Raw genomic sequence first — 18,303 nt, 5'->3', positions numbered from 1 at the left:
GTTGAAATCACTTAGGAAACATGAGACTTTTGTCTATAAAAGGTTCCTCATCGACCGAATGTGCTATGCATTTATTCCGCAAAGGAAAGGTAAGAGAACATAAATACATAATTTTTTGAACAAAAATATTTTCTATCATGCATGTAATTAACTCTTGGACATGGGTCCTACTTATGGATGCAACAACATGCACAATTATACTTCAAAGATGTGCATAACTCTATTAACACCCACCCTCCGTTATTCACTTATTTTGTACATTGACAAGGTGAATCACACATGCCTATTCTGCCAAGGAATAAGTAGTAGAATACATTCATATAAAGAAGACTCTAAACGTTGTTTGGAATAACTATTTGGATTTTTTAGGGTTGTTAAAATGTACTAGCATTTCTTTCACATGTCTAGGGAGCAACTTTATTTGTCACTCAAATTGATATAATGAACAAATTCAGCTTTGTCGCACTTCTACAAAGTTAACTATTCATCATTCTTCTGCATTTAGATGACAAAAATGGTGGCAACGAAAGGGATCTTGTTATGGTAGCTGATCTAGCCATCCCAGTATCAATTGCACTCATGATAAGGAATGGTTCCAAGATCATCCCCCCTCGGTATGAAGTAAGATGCTCTACAAAGATTGATGATTCCTATGAGATCGCCAGTCACAAAATTGGTGACATTTCAGCTGCCACGTCAACAATTACGGTAGTAAGAATCTAATGTTTAATAGATTTGTTATGGGCACTTGATGGTCACTAGATGGTCAATGATTGATAAGGTTCATAATCCTTACTTACAACAGTAACTTGAAGCATTGTTTTCCTTATCCATATAGGATGCCATAGTGGGCATATATATCCACTGGTGTAATAGCTACAGATGAGTTTGCTATATGGTTTCTTCGGAAAATTTATTACTTTTTATGATCACTCAACATGTATAATGTCAAAGTTTGAAATGGAAACTATTGGTTCAATCCAGTAGCTTCATTTATCGTTTCATATATGAGTTTTCCCGTGTTTTGCTTTTCTTGGCCAACAAATTATCTGTTGTTAAAAGAATATTGGAATCTATATAAGAACAAGGCCACAGTATATCCACAAGCAAAAATGGTTATATTTGACTCATATACTAAAACATAAGGATGTAAATTGAGGTTGCATCAGCACAAACCTACACAAGCATGAGTATATATGTAAGTTCCACTAGCATTATTTTGAATGTGTAAAGAGGAAACAAATTTGAAGAGTGTGGGTGATAGTCAACGGGAGCAAGTAGATGCCAAAAAATAATACTTTCTCTAATCCAAATTAATTGATCCCACTTTGTCTAGATACAGCGTGCTTGTTAACTAGATACATGTGTATCTAGATAAAGTTGAGTCAATTAGTATGAACCAAAGTTGAGTCAATTAGTATGAACCGGGAAGAGTATATGCAAATTAATAAAATCCTACTAAAAATGATTTTGATTAATGTATGGTCTAATTTTGTTGAACTGTAGCAACGCACGGGTATTCAACTAGTTGTATATGGCATGCGACATAAGTTTATGTCCGCTTCAGCGCACGGGCTGGTGGGTGGTACGGATGCGCCTACGCAAGTCTGGCTAGGGAGCAAAATAATATTCTGCCTCCAGGAAGTCAAATAGCGTGTGCTACCTCCATCCCAAGGCTTAAGGCCTATATTTTTTTCAGAAAGTCAAACTATATTAAGTTTGACTAAGTTTTTATAAAAAATCATTAACATGTCAAATACAAAATTAATATTATTAGCTAGATAATGAAATATTTCTTCATGTGCTATCTACAAAATATCATATTTATTGATAGATTATTCTAAAATTTTGATCAAACTTTACTTGCTTTGATTTTTCCAAAAAAATATAAGCCTTAAGCCTTGGAATGGAGGAAGTATATATATGTGTGTGTGTGTGTGTGTGTGTGAAGAATTGGTTGTTGCTTATAAACATAAATCACTAATCCTATATAACTAAGAAGTTCATCCCCATTAACCTATTTCTCTCAACATGCAGTTATGCCACATCATCATTTCCATTTCTTATATTTTAAAAAGCAAATCATCTACACTTATTCAAAGCGGCAACTCAGCGAAAGCAAACTAAAGTCATGCCGACTTTAATTCGTGCTATTGCATTCCAGATGACGCCATGATTTAATATCTTCCCTGGTTAATCAATTTGTACCCACCAAACAACACTCAACGAACGCATCGCCTACCCCACCTATTGCTTCATCTTCCATTTCAGTGATATAGTGGTGAGCGCAACTGCTGAGGCAAGCGAGAGGCCATCGGCCGGACACCTTTTTATTCTCACGTACCCAGCTCATATGTACCCGTTCTCCTTCATTTTCTTCAATCAAACTTCTCTTGGTTATTCCTGCCATGGACACGCCATCAGGATCCACTCCGGATTCTCTATTTCAAGATTTCAACCCTCCAATCATACCTGCATCTTGCATGGCAAATAATATCCGCTCACGGCCTTGGCAGCTGGCTCAAGCGTTCAAGCCTGCTTCCGTGATCTCCGTGATCTAGAGGTTCCACCTTCTCCTGATCTTAGTTTCAAAATGTTAATTTCCTCTCCTTTGATCGTTCTTATTTGCTTGCATATGGACTAAAATTTAATTGCTCGAGTATTTGCTTGATTGCATTCAACATGTAGGAAAAACAGTATGCCGCACTGTGCAGCGAGGGAGTAGTAATGCTGAGAAAACATGTAAAGATCCTTATAGGCGTGGGTTTTGTTAAACTATTAGTCGTCTATCACACTTCATTCTGTTTGACTGCCACCATTCTCTAGCTTAAGGAGACGACCAGATCAATGTCTCCACGAGGATACTATTCTAGGTGATGCTCCAGTCTTACCCCTATCTTTTATTGTTATCTTTTTTCAAGTAATCATACTACGTGTTGTCTTTTCCTACTCAGATATGGTGTGTACTGGAGAAATCAAATTACATTAGGTCATGATTAATCTGGGCAAGATTGCTGTGTTTTCTCGCCAACGTACGGTTGATGGAATCTACCTTTCCTGATTTATTTGTGCATTCCATGAGTGAGGAGATCAGAAGAAGAAGCACATTGTCAAATTGTCAACTCCCTTCTGGAAATTATGTCTGAACGACAAATTACAGCCACTCTTTGGCTATCAGCGGTGTATCATTTTCCATGTAAAATTTAAGAGTGAAATAATCCGCTTTAAATTTATTTGCATTTCCTTCATATCGCTGCACACTTTACGAACATCGCATATTTGCATGACTAAAAGCAGTGATACCCAAGGCTTCTCTCTGTCTTTACTGTTGCATTTCACAACTAATCGTCTTATCTGTATATATACCCATGTGTACAAAGAGCATAATATAGCAGGTCAACATACCTACCAAAATTGTTGAAAATTTTGCTTACATCGAACGTCAAGGTCAGGAGTTGGTTATGTTTATATTTCTTCCATCTGGTAACCTGCAGCTTTCGTCTACTCTTCCCTCCCATATTCTTCTATGCTTCGGTGATGCCTTTATACATGCATAATTTGTATGAATTTTATGTTGGATTAAATTTCCCGCCGCAACGCGAGGGGTGTCATCTAGTTATGTACAACAATTTAATTCACTGCCAATAATTTTTTACATCAACACAAATAGTAGGGCAATTTGATATTCTATAGAGGCAGTTTCACATTACCAATAACATTCTCACAAATTTACATTAACACACATAGCATACATGCTGAACTGCTGTTGCATGTTACCCTATTGGTCCTTACAGTTGTGGCCTTGGATGTTTGGATGAGAACGGGCACCTTTCTTGGGCGGTGGCCGGCTGAGAATTCGAGGGAGCGGTCAAGCGAATCTGGCGAGTTGCGGAGGAGCATAGGCACGGAGCGGGAGGGCGGAGACTGGGCACTGGGGCCTAGTCGCATTGGAGCAGTGGGGGAGGCCGGAAGGGGGCAAGACGGTGAGGGGTATGTATGGCCGAGGGCCTGGCAGGAGGGGGCAGCAGCGGGAGCTAGGCTTTTGGTCGCCATTTTCCACATTCTGCTATCCTTGGAGACATGGGGACGGATGGTAGGAGCAGAAGATCACATGGTACACCATAGTGTGAAAGGGGCCCTGACCCCGCGTCGCTCCCGCATGGGGTGACCCGAGGAAACCCTAACTGCCGCCGGAAGGCTCCCCTTCGAGCCACATCCTACCGCCACTGCCGCGAGATCGACGTGGTGGCGGCGGCGCCCTTGCCGCCGAAGGATGTGGGGGTGAGCTGTCTTGGAGGCATGGTGGTGCGGTGGAGGTCGTCATGCCGGCCTAGTCGGAGGCGTTGGTCACCAGCGCAGCGTCGGGGCGGCGGTCCCAGGATCTCGCGGTAGAGGAGGCGGAAGTTGTGGCTGCGCGGGTAGCACGGTGGTCGAATCTCGGCTCCGTGTCTTCCATGGCGCTGGTTGGCGGGGGTGACCCCGAAGGCTGCAGATCTGATGGTGGCCGGTGAGTCCTCTGCACCCCCTCCTTCTGACGACTCACGTTGGTGGCCTTCTTCGGTTTTTGGGGGTGGCGGCGGATGGCTCGTCGACGAGTCTGTGGTCGGTGGCGGCTTCCTCTTCCTGCTGATGAGGTCGACTTGCGGGCGGCGGCGAGGGGGGGCTGCCGTTCTGCCTAATAAAGGTAGCTATCCTAGGGTTTCTCTCGCGCCAAGTGAAGATCGGTCGGAAGCTTCTTCCCACCGGGTTGGCTGGATTGTTGTGTTTCGGAAGGTCCTACCGGCGAAATTCATTGTACGATCAATGCCCGAAGATTTCTGGATTGGGTGTTTTTGGTCGGGCGCACTCATGTTTTATCTGACCATTTGGTTTCAGAGGGAGTGCTTCGAAGCTCTGCTAGCTTTTCATACCATGGAGCTCGTTTTCTTTCCATGGTGTTGGCGGAGAAGGTCATAAAAGCAGAGATCGGTGGAAGAGCAATGGTGGTCGGATCTTGGTGGTGAGGTGGAATTGGCTTGGAGCTTCGGGACTTCAAACATCGACTTGTATGTGGGGGCGACTGCACAGGAGAAGTTCAGAGTTCTATCTCTCAGGGTGAAAATCCAAAGTCTGGTTTTAATTGGTTGTGCGTGGCAATGTTCTTGTTGAAGGCATTATTTTGAGAGGGAGACCTTTCTTCAGGGTGTAAACCTAATATCTATGATCGGGCGACGACAGCGTTTGGGCACTATTTCTTTCTTGAAGACGTCGCTTATGGAAAATCTGATCTTCTGGTGTTGTCTTGGTGGTGTCAGTGTCGTTGTTTCAAATTTTCGATCTCTTTATTTTCTGTAATTCTTCTCTCTTTTTTAACTGTGTGGGTCCTTTATTCTATGCAAGGGTTAGCAATATCATCATTTCTTTCGGCGTTCCTAATTTAGCTTATTTCTTTGCTAGTTTAACTCATATTATTTTTCTACACGGAGTCATCCATAGCCTGATTGAGCTTTCCATTTAGAGTTAGATTCTCTTCGCGGAGACGTTCGCAGTCAAGCAGTAGCTCGTGCCTCTTGGCAACCGCATCCTCGAAGCAAGCATTGCCCAGCTCCAAGCACACCAAGGTTTCCTTCTGGAGTTTCTGCCACTGGGCGATCTCCCCACGCAACCTATTGCATTCCCCTTCAAGATCTGTCACAATATCCTTCAGTAGTTGCATAAACACCAAAAATACTGAGCGACAGGCTACATGATTACGCACCCAACGCCCAAGCTTCTCGCTCTCACTCACAGGATTCGTTTTTCAGGTTTAATCTATTCATTTCTTCGTGTCATTTATCTGATAGCCATGGTTTTTTCCTAGGTAGTAGATCTCATGGGGTTGGTGCGGAATTACGGATCTGCAATGTATTTGGGGAATTCGCTCCTCCCTGCGTTCTTCCTATGGTTGGATCATTCCATTAATTGGATCTTAAGGCCCAAGCTTTAAGTATTGGATTGAAAACAGGGAGGTGGGTGTGTACATGTCAGGTTGTTGCAGCACTCGAGTTTGTGAACTTTAACCAGGGGAAATAATTACAAGAAATTCACACCATTTGATTGAACACCACCTACAACCACACCCAGTAGTGGAAAATGGTTTGAAAGCTGAATTCCTTCTATAAATGTTCCTAGAGTACCCGCCTCCAGGAGGCCTCAAAAGGGGCAAAACCATCGTGGTCGTCCAATTTACCCTGCACAGTAAAATCTTTCCCCCACTTTTCACCTCAGCCGTCCGTTGCACTAACTTTTCTTTTACCTGCCGCAGTTCGTAAATGGTCTATGACGCTTGGGCCCATTTTTATGCGGGACCGGCAGCAAGAGACAGCGGCCGGCGCTCGTCCGCGTCGCTCGTTTCAGTCGTTATTCCGTGAAACAGTGAAAACCCTAGATCGGGATGGCCACTGCCCAATCCGTGACGTGCTCTCCTCCCCAATTCGAGGCCTCCTCTCCTCCCCAATCCTCGACCCCTCCTCAGCTGCTCTTCGTCGCCACCATCTCCGCGCCGGTGGAGATCGAGATCTTCGGTCTCCACCATCTCCGTGGCAGAAGATACGAAGAAGAGGTCGCGCGTGGGAGACCGGGAAGATGCGCTGCAGGAGCGCGCGCGCAGAGGAGGATGCGCTGCCGCTCCTCTCCTTCGCCGTGGCTGCGCCGCCTCCTGTCATCTCCTCTTCCGCTCCCCTACGTGCATCCTCGCAGCGGCAGGGAGGTCGAGCGCCGGGTACAGCACGAGCGGCAGCTGGAGGCAGAGTTGTGGTGCTGGAGCAGCAGTAGCTCGCGGCCAGGTGGATGTCGGGTGTGGATCTACCTACCTGCTCATCTTTGCTGCCTCCGTTCACCGACCTGGTCGCCTCCGTGCGCAGCCGTCTGCTGTCCTGCTCGTCTTCTAGCTTGCCCATCGCACACAGCAGGGCATAGGAGGAGGACGACCAGGAGGTGGCGGAGATGGATCTCCCTATTCCCCTTTGCTACAGACCAAAGGTACCACCGGATTTGTTCCGTTTATTGGCTTTTTATTGTTGGAGGTGATGCTAATTCGGTTCACACCGGCGAGTATTCTTGGGCTGCATTTGGTGGTTTGCTGCATTTGGGTTTAGATAGAAGAGATCCAGTTGCATTAGGGTCCTTTTGTGAGAATCAACTTGGTGAAAAAAAGGTGTATGATTTGTTTGTTCAATCAATGGATCAGGTGATGACATGCCCTCGCTCGCTGATCTCGAGCTTCAGCCATCTTATGGAGGACACCGTCTGGTAGATGTCCTGCGCAAGCCCGCTATGCCGCCTCCAGCACTAGGAGATGAGGCGGCTCGGAGGTCCGGCCTCCTCATATCCCTCGTCACCATCCGCACACTCATGGCGGCGTACATTGCCCACCAGAAGGACTGCAGGCTCGTCGACTTTGTGCGTGGCGTCATCCTCGTCAAACACAATGCCCACAACCTGCTACTGTCGCCGAGGTTTCTTCTTATGTTTCTTGGCAACTTGTAGCCTTTGAGGCTCAGATTTTTTTTCCTACGGCTTGGAATATCTCAGTTATCGGGTGTTCATTTGGGCTTATTGGCTGTACTCAGTTTGGTTGGTTACCTTTTGTTTTTGCTGCAGAGAGTGTATGTTTCAGAGTGGTGTGGAAGGGTTGAGCAGCGATAGAGGTTTTTTTAGTCCTAGGTCAGCACTCAGATTCTTGAATTTTCTTTCCATAATACCGCATGATTTTAATACTTCAAGGACATATGAATAGTATGGTTTCTCTCTCCCAGATTTGTTACTACTGAGAACGCTTTTGGTTGCATTGTCATCTGTTTTATTGAGCTCTGAACTAAAATAATACTGTATTAAACTATTCGTTGCATAGCATTAGCCCACCCTTTGTTCATACCTTGTATAAAGGTTGGTTCTGTGCTTTTTTGTGTTCATGCCAACATTTTGCACGCCATAGCACCTTGGACAAAGTAGTTATTGTCTGGTTACCTTTAGATTTTTTGGCCATAGCTGCTCGATTTCTTCTCGGACATGAATGAGCCCCTCGGGTATGACAGATCTCTCTCGGAGGATCTCTGCCAGCATGAAAAGTTCATGTTCCAGCGAGAAGGCTCACCATCACCTACGTCATGTTACTTAGGTATAAATTGTATGATGGAATTTCTGAATAATAGGCACAATTATTTCCTGAAAAGTGGATGCCATGCTTTGTTTAAGAAGCATAGTTCAGTAATTATATGTGTATCCAGACATTTCATATTTAATAATGTCATATGCATTTGGCCTGAAAAATAGGGTGGGGAAGGCAACTACCACCGGCGGTTGTCTGGCTTGTCGGTGCATCCGGGTTGCCATTTTACAACATTAGAGATTAGAGAATGTACTGTTATGTCCACATCCGTATTGTAAGTAATTTTGAATTGTTCCTTTTTCATGCATTGACGGTCGTTTCCTTGTTTTAATCTATTTGAGACATGTTTCCTGGTGTCAGCGACGCATAGGTACCATGTGGTTTACTCGTCTTATTTTTCTCCTCTTTTATCATGTATATCTTGGTGAATGTTCAGCAGCTTATGTGCTATTTTTGTAATCCTACATGCTCTTACTTGTATATGCACTTTAATACCGTTTCAGGTCTTTTCTCCATGGGTTGAGAAGTGCAAGCAGTTTTGTTACATCTTGTTTCTTTGGTATGCTCTGTCAGTGGGCCAAGATTGATTCTTCCTATCACTTACATGTTTGTCTAATTTTTTAGATATTGGTAACCTGATATCCTCTTTCGTGTGTTGACGGGTTGCAACAGTAATAAGGCCGCATAGAGTTTCATGAGTGACATTGGCATGTGTGGTTATTTGAAGAGATGGATTTTCCTAGGTGGCATATAAGGAGTATTTCAAAGAGTCAAATAAGCTGACCGCCAATTGTATCTTTTTGCATTCAGATTTGTATTGAGTAACAGTCCCTGAAAGCATTAATATGGAGAATGTTTGCACTTGGTGGCACTTCAAAATGTATGCATGTCAGTTTTCCTCTTCTCATCTTCCATGCAAGGAGCTCAAATTGGCACATTTAACCTTCTGATGAGCTCACCTTGCCGCAGGTTCAGTTTGCTCCTTCACTATTGTAAGTAATCATGTATTAGTTAGTGCTTATTCATTTTCATGCCGGCGAGTAACAGTGGCTTCATGCATCGGCTTCTTGCTGCCTTTGTTATATTGATCCGCGGGAAAAGGGAATTTTACCCTGCTAGGTACATGCACGTCTGTTTTGTTGATTTAGTAGAAAGGTTGTGATACCTAATAATTTTCAATTAATTTGTTGTCCTACCAAAGTTGGTTGGAAAAGAAACAGGCTCCTTTTTCCAGAGCCATTTTTTTAGCGATGTTCACAGCAACAACTGGGCTCCCCAATTTTCCCATTGGCGTCTTTATGTTGGAGTTGTACTACACCTCTCTCTCTTTTCTGTCAGTGAATTGCTTGATTTGTTGATGCTCTTAGTTGGTTGTCCAATATACTTGCTCAGCTGAAAGTATTCTTGATATTTGGATCGAGTAGGATTCCCATCTTTATCTTCCTTTTTAATGCGAGTAAAGATGGCAAAGATACCATTATTCTCTCTTGACTATGTGGCTCCGCTGCATCTATTGTCTGCTTCTTTCTATATTTGTCTGATCTATATCAAGAGAATACTTGGTTTCTGTACTACATGATGGTCGATATCATTTTCTTAGTTGTCCTCTAAGTAGTGTGTGTCTCATGTCCTTGAAATACCTTCTGCTATTTTCATGCGTTTTTCTTCCCTTCTGCTGCATATTAATACAAATGGTAATATTGGACTCTGCAGATTATCAAGTACAGTATACTGGAGCATATCAACTTCTTAAATTTATGTTGCAGCCTAGAATATATCAACATCAAAAATATATCAGCCAGGTAATTAGTTCACATGGGCTGCCATTTCCCATCCCTTCCAACTTTATTTTTCATGTGTTTAGACTGATTGATGTCTAGACTATATCAGTTTCTGTACGGGAGAGATAGGTGGTTCTGGAGGTCGAGCAGGGAGGAGGGAGCTAGAGAAGCGGTGCAGCGACGGAGTTGGAGGATCAGGGAGGGGCTATGTTGGCCCGGCTCTGTCCCTCACGAAGATGAGCACATCTCCCTCCTCACCCCTTCTGAGCTGAGCTTCTTCTTCCAACTCATGGCAGGGCTTGGTGGTCTCACAGGGGCAAGGTAGGCAATAAACACCGCCCCTTCGCCTCTCCTATTTCTTGATTTTTAGAAGGATTCATCTCGATTTGAGATGTTAGTTTGTGGTTGTGTTCTTTCTCTTGTATCTCAGGATGTGATCATGGCTAAGATGAGGTGGCCTCAATGCTTGTAGGTTTTCCCACCACATGCTTGGTTCAGACATCTTGTCATCCTTGTTGTCTGCGCTCCTCAACTGAATGTCGGCGTGGACGCCGGCGTGGACGCCGGCGTCCACGCCGGCGTATACCTGAGGGTGCATTTGAGCAGCGATGGTGATCTTGCCGATTCATGCTGGTGATCTAATACTAGGTGTTGACCATGAGGATTTCACGTATGTTTTTCCCATCTTCTTTTTGAGATTAAGCACCACATAATTTTGATCCATTAGTTTTTTCGTGGCCTGTTCTGTTAATTCAGTGGCAAGATTTGCATCGTGGAAAACCTAGCTTCTTTTGAAATTTGTTCTTACCAATCAACCGCAATAATCATGACTCCATAATCTTACTGACTATTGAGACCCTGCCTTCTATTGTGTTCTCCAGTTTGAAAAGCACGGTGGTGTAGAGTTGGCTGAGCTGTCAATGGTGGCGGGTTTTTATGATTAGGATTTTGGTGCTTGGCTATTTCTCTGGAGTGACTAAGGTATATACTCGTAGAGTGCTCATATCTAGGTTTATGTGTGGTATTGTGGTTTTTTCCGAGAGCGGAATGTGACCGCTGGTGTAGTAGACCCTTCTTATTCTTGCTTACATGCACAGGTTGCATCGCTGCTTATTTGCATCTGCACTCCCTGTTATAATGTCTTTCTAGAAACTGAGTAGATGTGCAGGTTAGCTGTTCTTTGCATTGTCAGAATCAGAAGCATTTGGCCTTCGTAGTCATAATCTAAAAAAAATATTTTCACTCTTTTATTTTCGATGATTTAAATGTGTTGTTCTGTGGTAGAAGTGTATGTTCCTGGATCACTTGTTGCATAAGGGCTCATCTAACTTGGTACTCTAACTCAATCTTTAGCTTGTCTGCACACAGGAAATAACTGAAGAAAACGTACCCTTAGTATTAGGTGTATTATAGGGTTCTTAGTATTTTTTATCTTTTGTAAAGGATTTTAAACTGAGAGGATGTGACCATTAAAATAGGTTGTGAGTTTCTTTGATTTTGACTTGCATCCAAGTATTATGGACAGTGATTTTGACTTGCATCCAGTCATCCAGGTATCTTACTTAGTATTTAACTTGTTATTTTAATATCCAGGTGCTAATGCGGATATGCATTTCATTCCAAGTATTATGGACAGTGATTCTTTCTGTACCGGCAAGACCTCAGATTCACCCAATGTTGGTAAGATAAACTATGTCTCCAGCTTTGCTAACTTTGTTTCTTGATCATATTAAATGGAAATTGTGTTTCTTAGAAAAAAAGAAACTCAAACATAGTTGTACAAAAGTTAGGTAGAAATTAGGTGTTCGTATTATGCGGACAAGTACTGTTTTTCTATGCTATGTAATGGAGCTTTCTGATTACATGATTCGTTTTGTGCTTCACAATTTTCATTTATTTACAGTGTTTTGGTTAATATATTACATGGGATTTATGTCATTTCATCCATATTGCTATTGTGTTGCTTCAGTGCCACCCTTGGCATGATGATTTGGTAGGACTAAGCATGGGATTTCCCTTGAGGAATGCCAAAAATAAATTTAATGATATTAAAATTGCTTTTTTCTGCAAATATGTGATCATTGGCAAATACGGCAACGCCTTGAGTCGATAGTCGACGCCAACAGTGAAACACAAGCAATTCGTGATGTAGTTAACCTTAATGCAAGGCATATTTGCTAAATTGAGGACAACATTAGTGCCCTATTCTTCTCCAAGATAAAAAGACAGTATGGAGTCCAAGGCAATCACTCACCATGCTTACTTTGTGTATGTAAACTTTATGAATTGCACAGGAGGTTCTAGGTGAACAAATGCTTATCGTAGGATTGGAGTCTACCTTAGGATCAGTTTATCCTATGGGCCTGTACTACAGTGTTTATCTGGCGACGGGGAGCTACTGCTGCCGGAGCAAAATACGTGTCTTCCCCGAGCTGAAGCCGCCAGCCACCGCTCCTGCTTGCTGCTGCTGCCGAGAAAAATCGCAGGCTTCTTCAGTTAAACAAGGTACAACCCAGTCTCATATCCTTTTGTTGCCCATATACTGGCATCTGATCTGTTTATGCAACCTGCACATTAACAAAAGGCAAGGATGCCAATTTAATTAACCTTTCCAGTGATTAAATTCCTTTGTACTACTAAATGCATTGTTCATTTCAAAGAGTATACAAGGGAATTGATGTTGCACGTATAAAGAGCTCCGAATTGATGAGGCGGTATTTTAGCCCATTTCCCTTTCGTTGTGTACGGAACAAATTTTGCCTTCCAAATAGCTATCTCAGTTGCCATCACTATTGTTATGACAACGCAATTTTCCCCCTGTAGATACTACTACTATATAATGGAAAAGTTATATGGGGCAAGCCTAAATCTTCACAGCACCTCCCTGTAGATACTACTACTCCATTATTTTCGGTGACATGGGAAGGTAAATGTACGCCAATACTGCCTCAACTTACTGCTTACACTACACATTTTAATTCATCACATTATCATGTGTTGTGCATTTTAAAAGCCACTTGATGCTCTTGTTTGCCGAAAGTTTTAAAGCCACAGGGCATATCCATTAAGAATTTGTTTCTCTTTTAACCTGTAGTTTTACTTGTGGTTTGAAAAGATTAATTATGCTAAGATGACTTATTATACCCTACCATATGCATCTTCTGCTCTCTCTGATTGTGTATGAGAATATCATCTTCTATCCGGGCGATCTTTGACTCTTTTTTGTCTGAATCTTCTGATCAAGCACTATCTAGCGCTAATAGTTCTATAGCAGTGTATATTTAATGTTTTTTAAAGGAATAGATAGAATTGTCTTCAGTAATTCTTCATAAAATGCAACTTGTGTTAGCAGTAATTTCTAACATACTAAAAGAGAATCCCTTTCTTAACACACTAGAGCTGCACCCCATGTTTGTAAATTAGCAGTCTTTAAATCTCTCATAGTAACAGTTGAGCGATCTAAAATTAAGCCATAGGTTTGTAAATCTCTTCTCTTTTATGTGCAGAACTGATGCAGAAATTATAGAACCCTATGTGAAGAAAATTATGGATGAGAATCGTGGATAGAAGTATGGGTGTGGAGCCATGGGGTGTTCAAAAGTTTTGCATGCTCCTGAGTTTGTTCAAAATCATCTAAAACTCACGCACCCTAACTTGGTCTCTGTGTTGACTTCTGGATTTTTTTGGTGATATCACCTGATCATGTATGCTGCTCAGTTGTGCGGGTGTGCCCCTTTGTCTTTGAATTCAGCTTTGTTGATTGTTATTGCTTTCCTTTTTTCAGAATATTGATATAGTGATATTATTTCCACATTGGTAAGCTGAAACATGTCATTTATGTTTCTGCCTACCATAGTTTGTGAATCAGTCATTTTGTGGAATTGAACCTGCTCCATTCAATTACGAAACCATGTACTTAGTACATTCAGCAATTGTTTTGTTTCTCTTGTTCCTTCAGGATTGTATATCTACTGATCAGTTCCACATTTTTTGTGTTAGAAGGAAGGTCAATAGCGAGGAATGTTAGGAGAAATGCATTGTGGCTCTCGGGTGCTACACACCCCCATACTTGGAAAAATAAAATAAAAAAGGGTAAAAAAATCAAAAAAAATTGAAATAGAAAATGATCATGTATCGTACTTGTATAAAAATATTTCCCTAGGGAATTACTTTCATTGTATCCTGGGTAAAAAAAAACTCGAAATGCCCCATGACTAGGTACTATTCACTTTATATCCGTCATAATTTTTTTTGCCCTGAATATCATAGGAATCATTTCTTTTCCAAACATTTTTTTATGAGTATTAACTTGATCATCCTTTGTTTCCACGAAGATTCATTTTTTTAGCTTTTTTAAATTACTACAATTTTTGGGGTGGGTGTGTAGCACCTCGAGAGCCAAAAGTCCACGTTAGTAATGTTAGGCACTAAAACTAAAAATTTAAGACATTTTTTTCTCATGTAGATTATGTTGTCAGGAGCAGATCTTGCCAAATGATACAAAAGTTGCTACAGTTTGGTAATATTTTTTTTGTTGGAATGAATTGATTTGGAAGGGAAATCAAGCTCTTTGACATTGTCATAAGAGTAAAGACTATGTATCTACCGGTGATTTTGTACATACTTAACTTTGTCTATTAAGTTCTTAATAGTAAGATAGGTTAAAACTTATGTTTTAAATTCTGAGTTGATTCTGTCATTTGCGCGATAGCGCAACCGGTCATCTAGTGTGATATAACTCTTCATGATAACTCTCGGTTTGCTATAATCCATCTACCAAAGAGCTGACTTTCACAACTTCGGTAAAGATCTCCAATAACAGCTGTGTAACCATAAGGAAAGTACGAAAGCAGATCGAACGATCAGAGCAGTTGATCATCCTCCTGAGTTGGTGCGCTAGGCGGAAGGATCCTCGCCTGGCCATCCTACCTAAGTGCCCAACAATATGAAATGGGGAGAGAGGGGGGGGGGGGGAGAATTATAGAGGGCTCTACCCGACTGTTGTGGACTGTCACACAGCGTCATGGAGGATGCGGTCCAGCATTCATAGCCCGCCTCCTCCTTCTCTTACAGCATCGAGAGGCCATCGCAGCTCAAACCTCCTCTGTATCCTGTGCATCCTCGATCCATAGATTTTTCCTCCTCTCATATGCATTGACCCATCGCCTTGCCTCCTCCGCATCGCCGTGGTCACCATATTCCCAGCAAAATAACCAAATATCAGCATGAATTAGAACCAATTCAATCATGGAAAACATGACGAGATCGAGAGAAATAAATATGTCCAAGCAAAAGAAGGGAACCTACATCAAGCGTAGCAGCCGACGTTGTGGATTCATGGCCCTCGCGTGCACCCCCACTGAAGAGCCTCCTCCTTATTGCCAACGACAAAGCTTCAGCCCGATCACTGCCTGCTGCCAAGAGAGCAGAAGGTGGAGAGGGAGAGAGCACTGCAGACACCGCCGCCCCGAGCGCGTCTAGGGTTGCCTCCCATCTCCGCCCCCATCGAATTCGCATCGCTCGGCAACGAAGAGACAAAAAAACAGCCTGAACACGAACCCTTGTCATATCCAGCATGTTTGGCCCAATTGGCCCAACAAATGAGAGATTGCCTAGGTCAACCTCCGGAGAAGCAGCCTATGGGCAGGCCAAGACGGGAGCATGGCACGGTGGAGATGGCCACGAAAGACACAACGAGACGATCTGAGACGTTCAAACATTGAATCGGACGGACCATAAGATCAAAACGCTGAGAAAGCTCCTAGCTGGTTGAGTTTTACGGTTTACTAATTAGGGCATGACATTGTTGCAGAGGCTAGATGTAATTGGTATCTCCACGATATTAATATATACTCTTTATCGAAAAAATGGGGACAAAGGAAGCTCCGCTCAGGTTGCTATGCTCATCATTGACAATGACAAGCGAAGCTACTGGGCCACGAATATTTGGGGTACATCAATTTTTTTCCAGAAATCTGGATGGGCCACGGCCCACCCGGCCCGCTCACTGTGCACGCCCATACACGTTGCTGCAAGACAGAACGCAACAGCAGCCATCGACGCCGTTAAGCTTATCCAAGGTGCCGGACCGCCCATCTGGGCGAAGCTTCCTCGGCCGTGTAGGCGCGCTGCCACTGATGGAGTCCACAATCCCTTCCAAGAGGTTCCCGGTCTCCTGCAGGAAGCACGCTCCCTTTCAGAGCAATGCCCACGCCATCTGACCATGCTTTCCCACAATGTAGTCGGGACGTGCTAGAGCGCTTCTGCTTCATGCAAACTTTCACAAAGCCAGTCGATTAGCACAACAAGGTATGGATCACGGAATCCGCGGAGAACTTTGAGGCCAGACATTCCAGAGCTGTTTGCAACAGCGATTTGCTACCATCCCGATGTCTCCGATTCTCATGTGTGTTTACATCTCTCTGGTTCTTTGCCCCCGTTCATAGGTTCTACCTATGTGATATGAAATCTAATCTGTTGAAATTGGAGCACAATATATAATAGGAAAGTATTATTCACACATATGGGTGACATTAAGAATCTCAGTGTGCGTTCACGTTATGAATACCCACGACGGTAGATGAGGCATGCTTTAAACATGTGTAATAAGTAAAAACAAATTGACAGTATCGTTGTTTCAAGTTTTCATATTAGTTGCCGGTTTGCTAGTTTTCACTCAGTTGAAATCACCGGCAACTAATATGAAACACACATGAGAGTACTAGCTTACTCCGTGACGAATATTATTGGGTTTGATTTTCGTGCAATGAAACAGAAGCAATTGTTGCTACATTAAAGTACATTGAAAAAGTAGAAGTACAGTCTTTTAAGAATAAAATTTGAGGCTAAACGTTCACTTATTTACGGACAGACATGTGCATTTTACCGCGTCGCGACTTATCGTGCTCATTATTGTATCTTTGTGGGGTCCCGACTTATCGTGCTCATTATTGTATCTTATTGTGGGGTCCCGTCTCAGGGTTGGTTGGTGTGCATGGCCTAGTTCATGGGGCGTCCCGACTTATCGTGCTCATTATTGTATCTTTGTGTTTTGTTTCGCCGTAACAGGTGCCTATGTGGTGCTCCGCTTGCTGACTCATTGTTTTCTAATCAGTTGGAGCCAATATCTCGCCGCATTATACTTGAACTGGAAAATCATATAGACTCTATTAACGTTCCAATCATGTTTAAACGAAAATTATGTGACTTATAGATGACGGTAGAGCTAATGTTTCTTCATACTTTAAGGAAAAACGAAATGTAGAGAGATGCCGACGGTTCATGTACTTTTTTTTTGGGAAATTCCACCTATATTAATAATCATCAACAATAGTACAAACAACCTAAAAAGTAATAAAAATTACAAATATGTACTTGAATCACCCAGCGAAGACTACAAACACTAGCACGAGCCGAAGGAGCGTCATCGTCCTCGCTCCTCCATCATCGGAGTTGGGCAAAGCTTGTCGTAGTAGAGCTTCTTGTAGTAGGCCGACGGGCATCGTGCTAAGACCCTAAAGAACCAACGCACCAGAGCAGCAACCATCGCCAATGATGTCATTCGTAGATCGGGAAAGACTGACATGAAACTATACCAACTAATACGAAAACCGAGTGGATCCTAGAAGATCCACCGGGCACACAACTCCACGCATCCTCCGTTAGCGCTAGATGCACCACCGAAACGAGGATAGAGCGGAGAGTACCTTATTTTGATTACATGATTCACCATCCCGAAAAAGACACTGAAAAACTTCCTAAAAAAAGGGGAACTTCCCGCCGGCGAGGTGGTCCGCCACACCTCCAAGGCCCCAAGGACACAGGAGGCGGAGCGAACTGACAGCATCGCCGGCGAGGAGAATGGAACCCTAGATGGGTTCTGGCTGCCGCCTCTCCTAATCGCCTCTTCCGCTCACGTACCGGTTCAGAGCATGACTATGTGGCCGGCCTTGAAGCGGCAGTTCATGTACTCTGTCACTTCATCAACTCCTCCAGTATCTTACTCCGACGAAGAAGCTCCAAACGGCCGCAAATCTACCTTTGCACGGCCAGGCCCCTTGGTAATGTACTAACTAAATTGGTCTTATTACATCACTGAACGTTAATATGGGTTTGATAATTGATATCTCTTCAGAAAGGCGATGTGATACAAAACAACCCACAATTTTTATCTTACGTATGGACACCTTTCACAAAAATCAGCCCATCAACATGCCGCCTACACACCGTGTAACAAGAATGATCAACATACGTCTCCTTGAAGAGAGACTTTAGAAACCTCGTAGAGCAAACACCTTACCAGATGTACTAGCATTTCCATTCATCCGCCCGCAAGAACCATGCATCATGAACTCATCAACCAGAGCGTACGCCAATGGATCGGCCATCACAACA

The 18,303-nt window shown here is 43.0% G+C and overlaps 1 protein-coding gene and 1 long non-coding RNA gene across 6 annotated transcripts; both read left to right on the top strand.

Moving 5' to 3' along the window:
- Positions 1-2,374: 2,374 nt before the first annotated feature.
- LOC127293950 (uncharacterized) lies at positions 2,375-3,188 on the top strand. The gene is made up of 3 exons (XR_007846271.1): positions 2,375-2,563; positions 2,689-2,873; positions 2,955-3,188. It is a non-coding gene; the product is annotated as an uncharacterized lncRNA (long non-coding RNA).
- A 3,215-nt stretch (positions 3,189-6,403) lies between these two features.
- On the top strand, positions 6,404-14,236 carry LOC127293949 (uncharacterized). 5 transcript variants are annotated; one of them, XM_071818787.1, is made up of 12 exons: positions 6,404-6,999; positions 7,208-7,475; positions 7,621-7,683; positions 8,632-8,687; positions 9,842-9,930; positions 10,019-10,230; positions 10,340-10,579; positions 10,791-10,890; positions 11,503-11,589; positions 12,204-12,414; positions 12,733-12,835; positions 13,416-13,895. In XM_071818787.1, exons 2-7 carry the CDS (start codon positions 7,216-7,218, stop codon positions 10,344-10,346), a joined length of 687 nt encoding a protein of 228 aa, XP_071674888.1. In that variant the 5' UTR covers positions 6,404-6,999; positions 7,208-7,215; the 3' UTR covers positions 10,347-10,579; positions 10,791-10,890; positions 11,503-11,589; positions 12,204-12,414; positions 12,733-12,835; positions 13,416-13,895. The 5 variants fall into 5 exon arrangements, with proteins under 5 accessions (XP_071674888.1, XP_071674887.1, XP_071674885.1 ...); XM_071818786.1 differs by lacking the exon at positions 13,416-13,895 and adding an exon at positions 13,909-14,236 and having other exon boundaries at positions 6,411-6,999; positions 10,382-10,579; XM_071818784.1 differs by having other exon boundaries at positions 6,411-6,999; positions 10,382-10,579.
- Positions 14,237-18,303: the final 4,067 nt, after the last annotated feature.

This window comes from Lolium perenne, chromosome 4 (assembly GCF_019359855.2).
Source record: "Lolium perenne isolate Kyuss_39 chromosome 4, Kyuss_2.0, whole genome shotgun sequence".
Taxonomy (NCBI): Eukaryota; Viridiplantae; Streptophyta; class Magnoliopsida; order Poales; family Poaceae; genus Lolium; species Lolium perenne.
The sequence above is the reverse complement of the archived record's forward strand: the minus strand, read 5'-3'. Positions and strand labels throughout refer to the sequence as shown.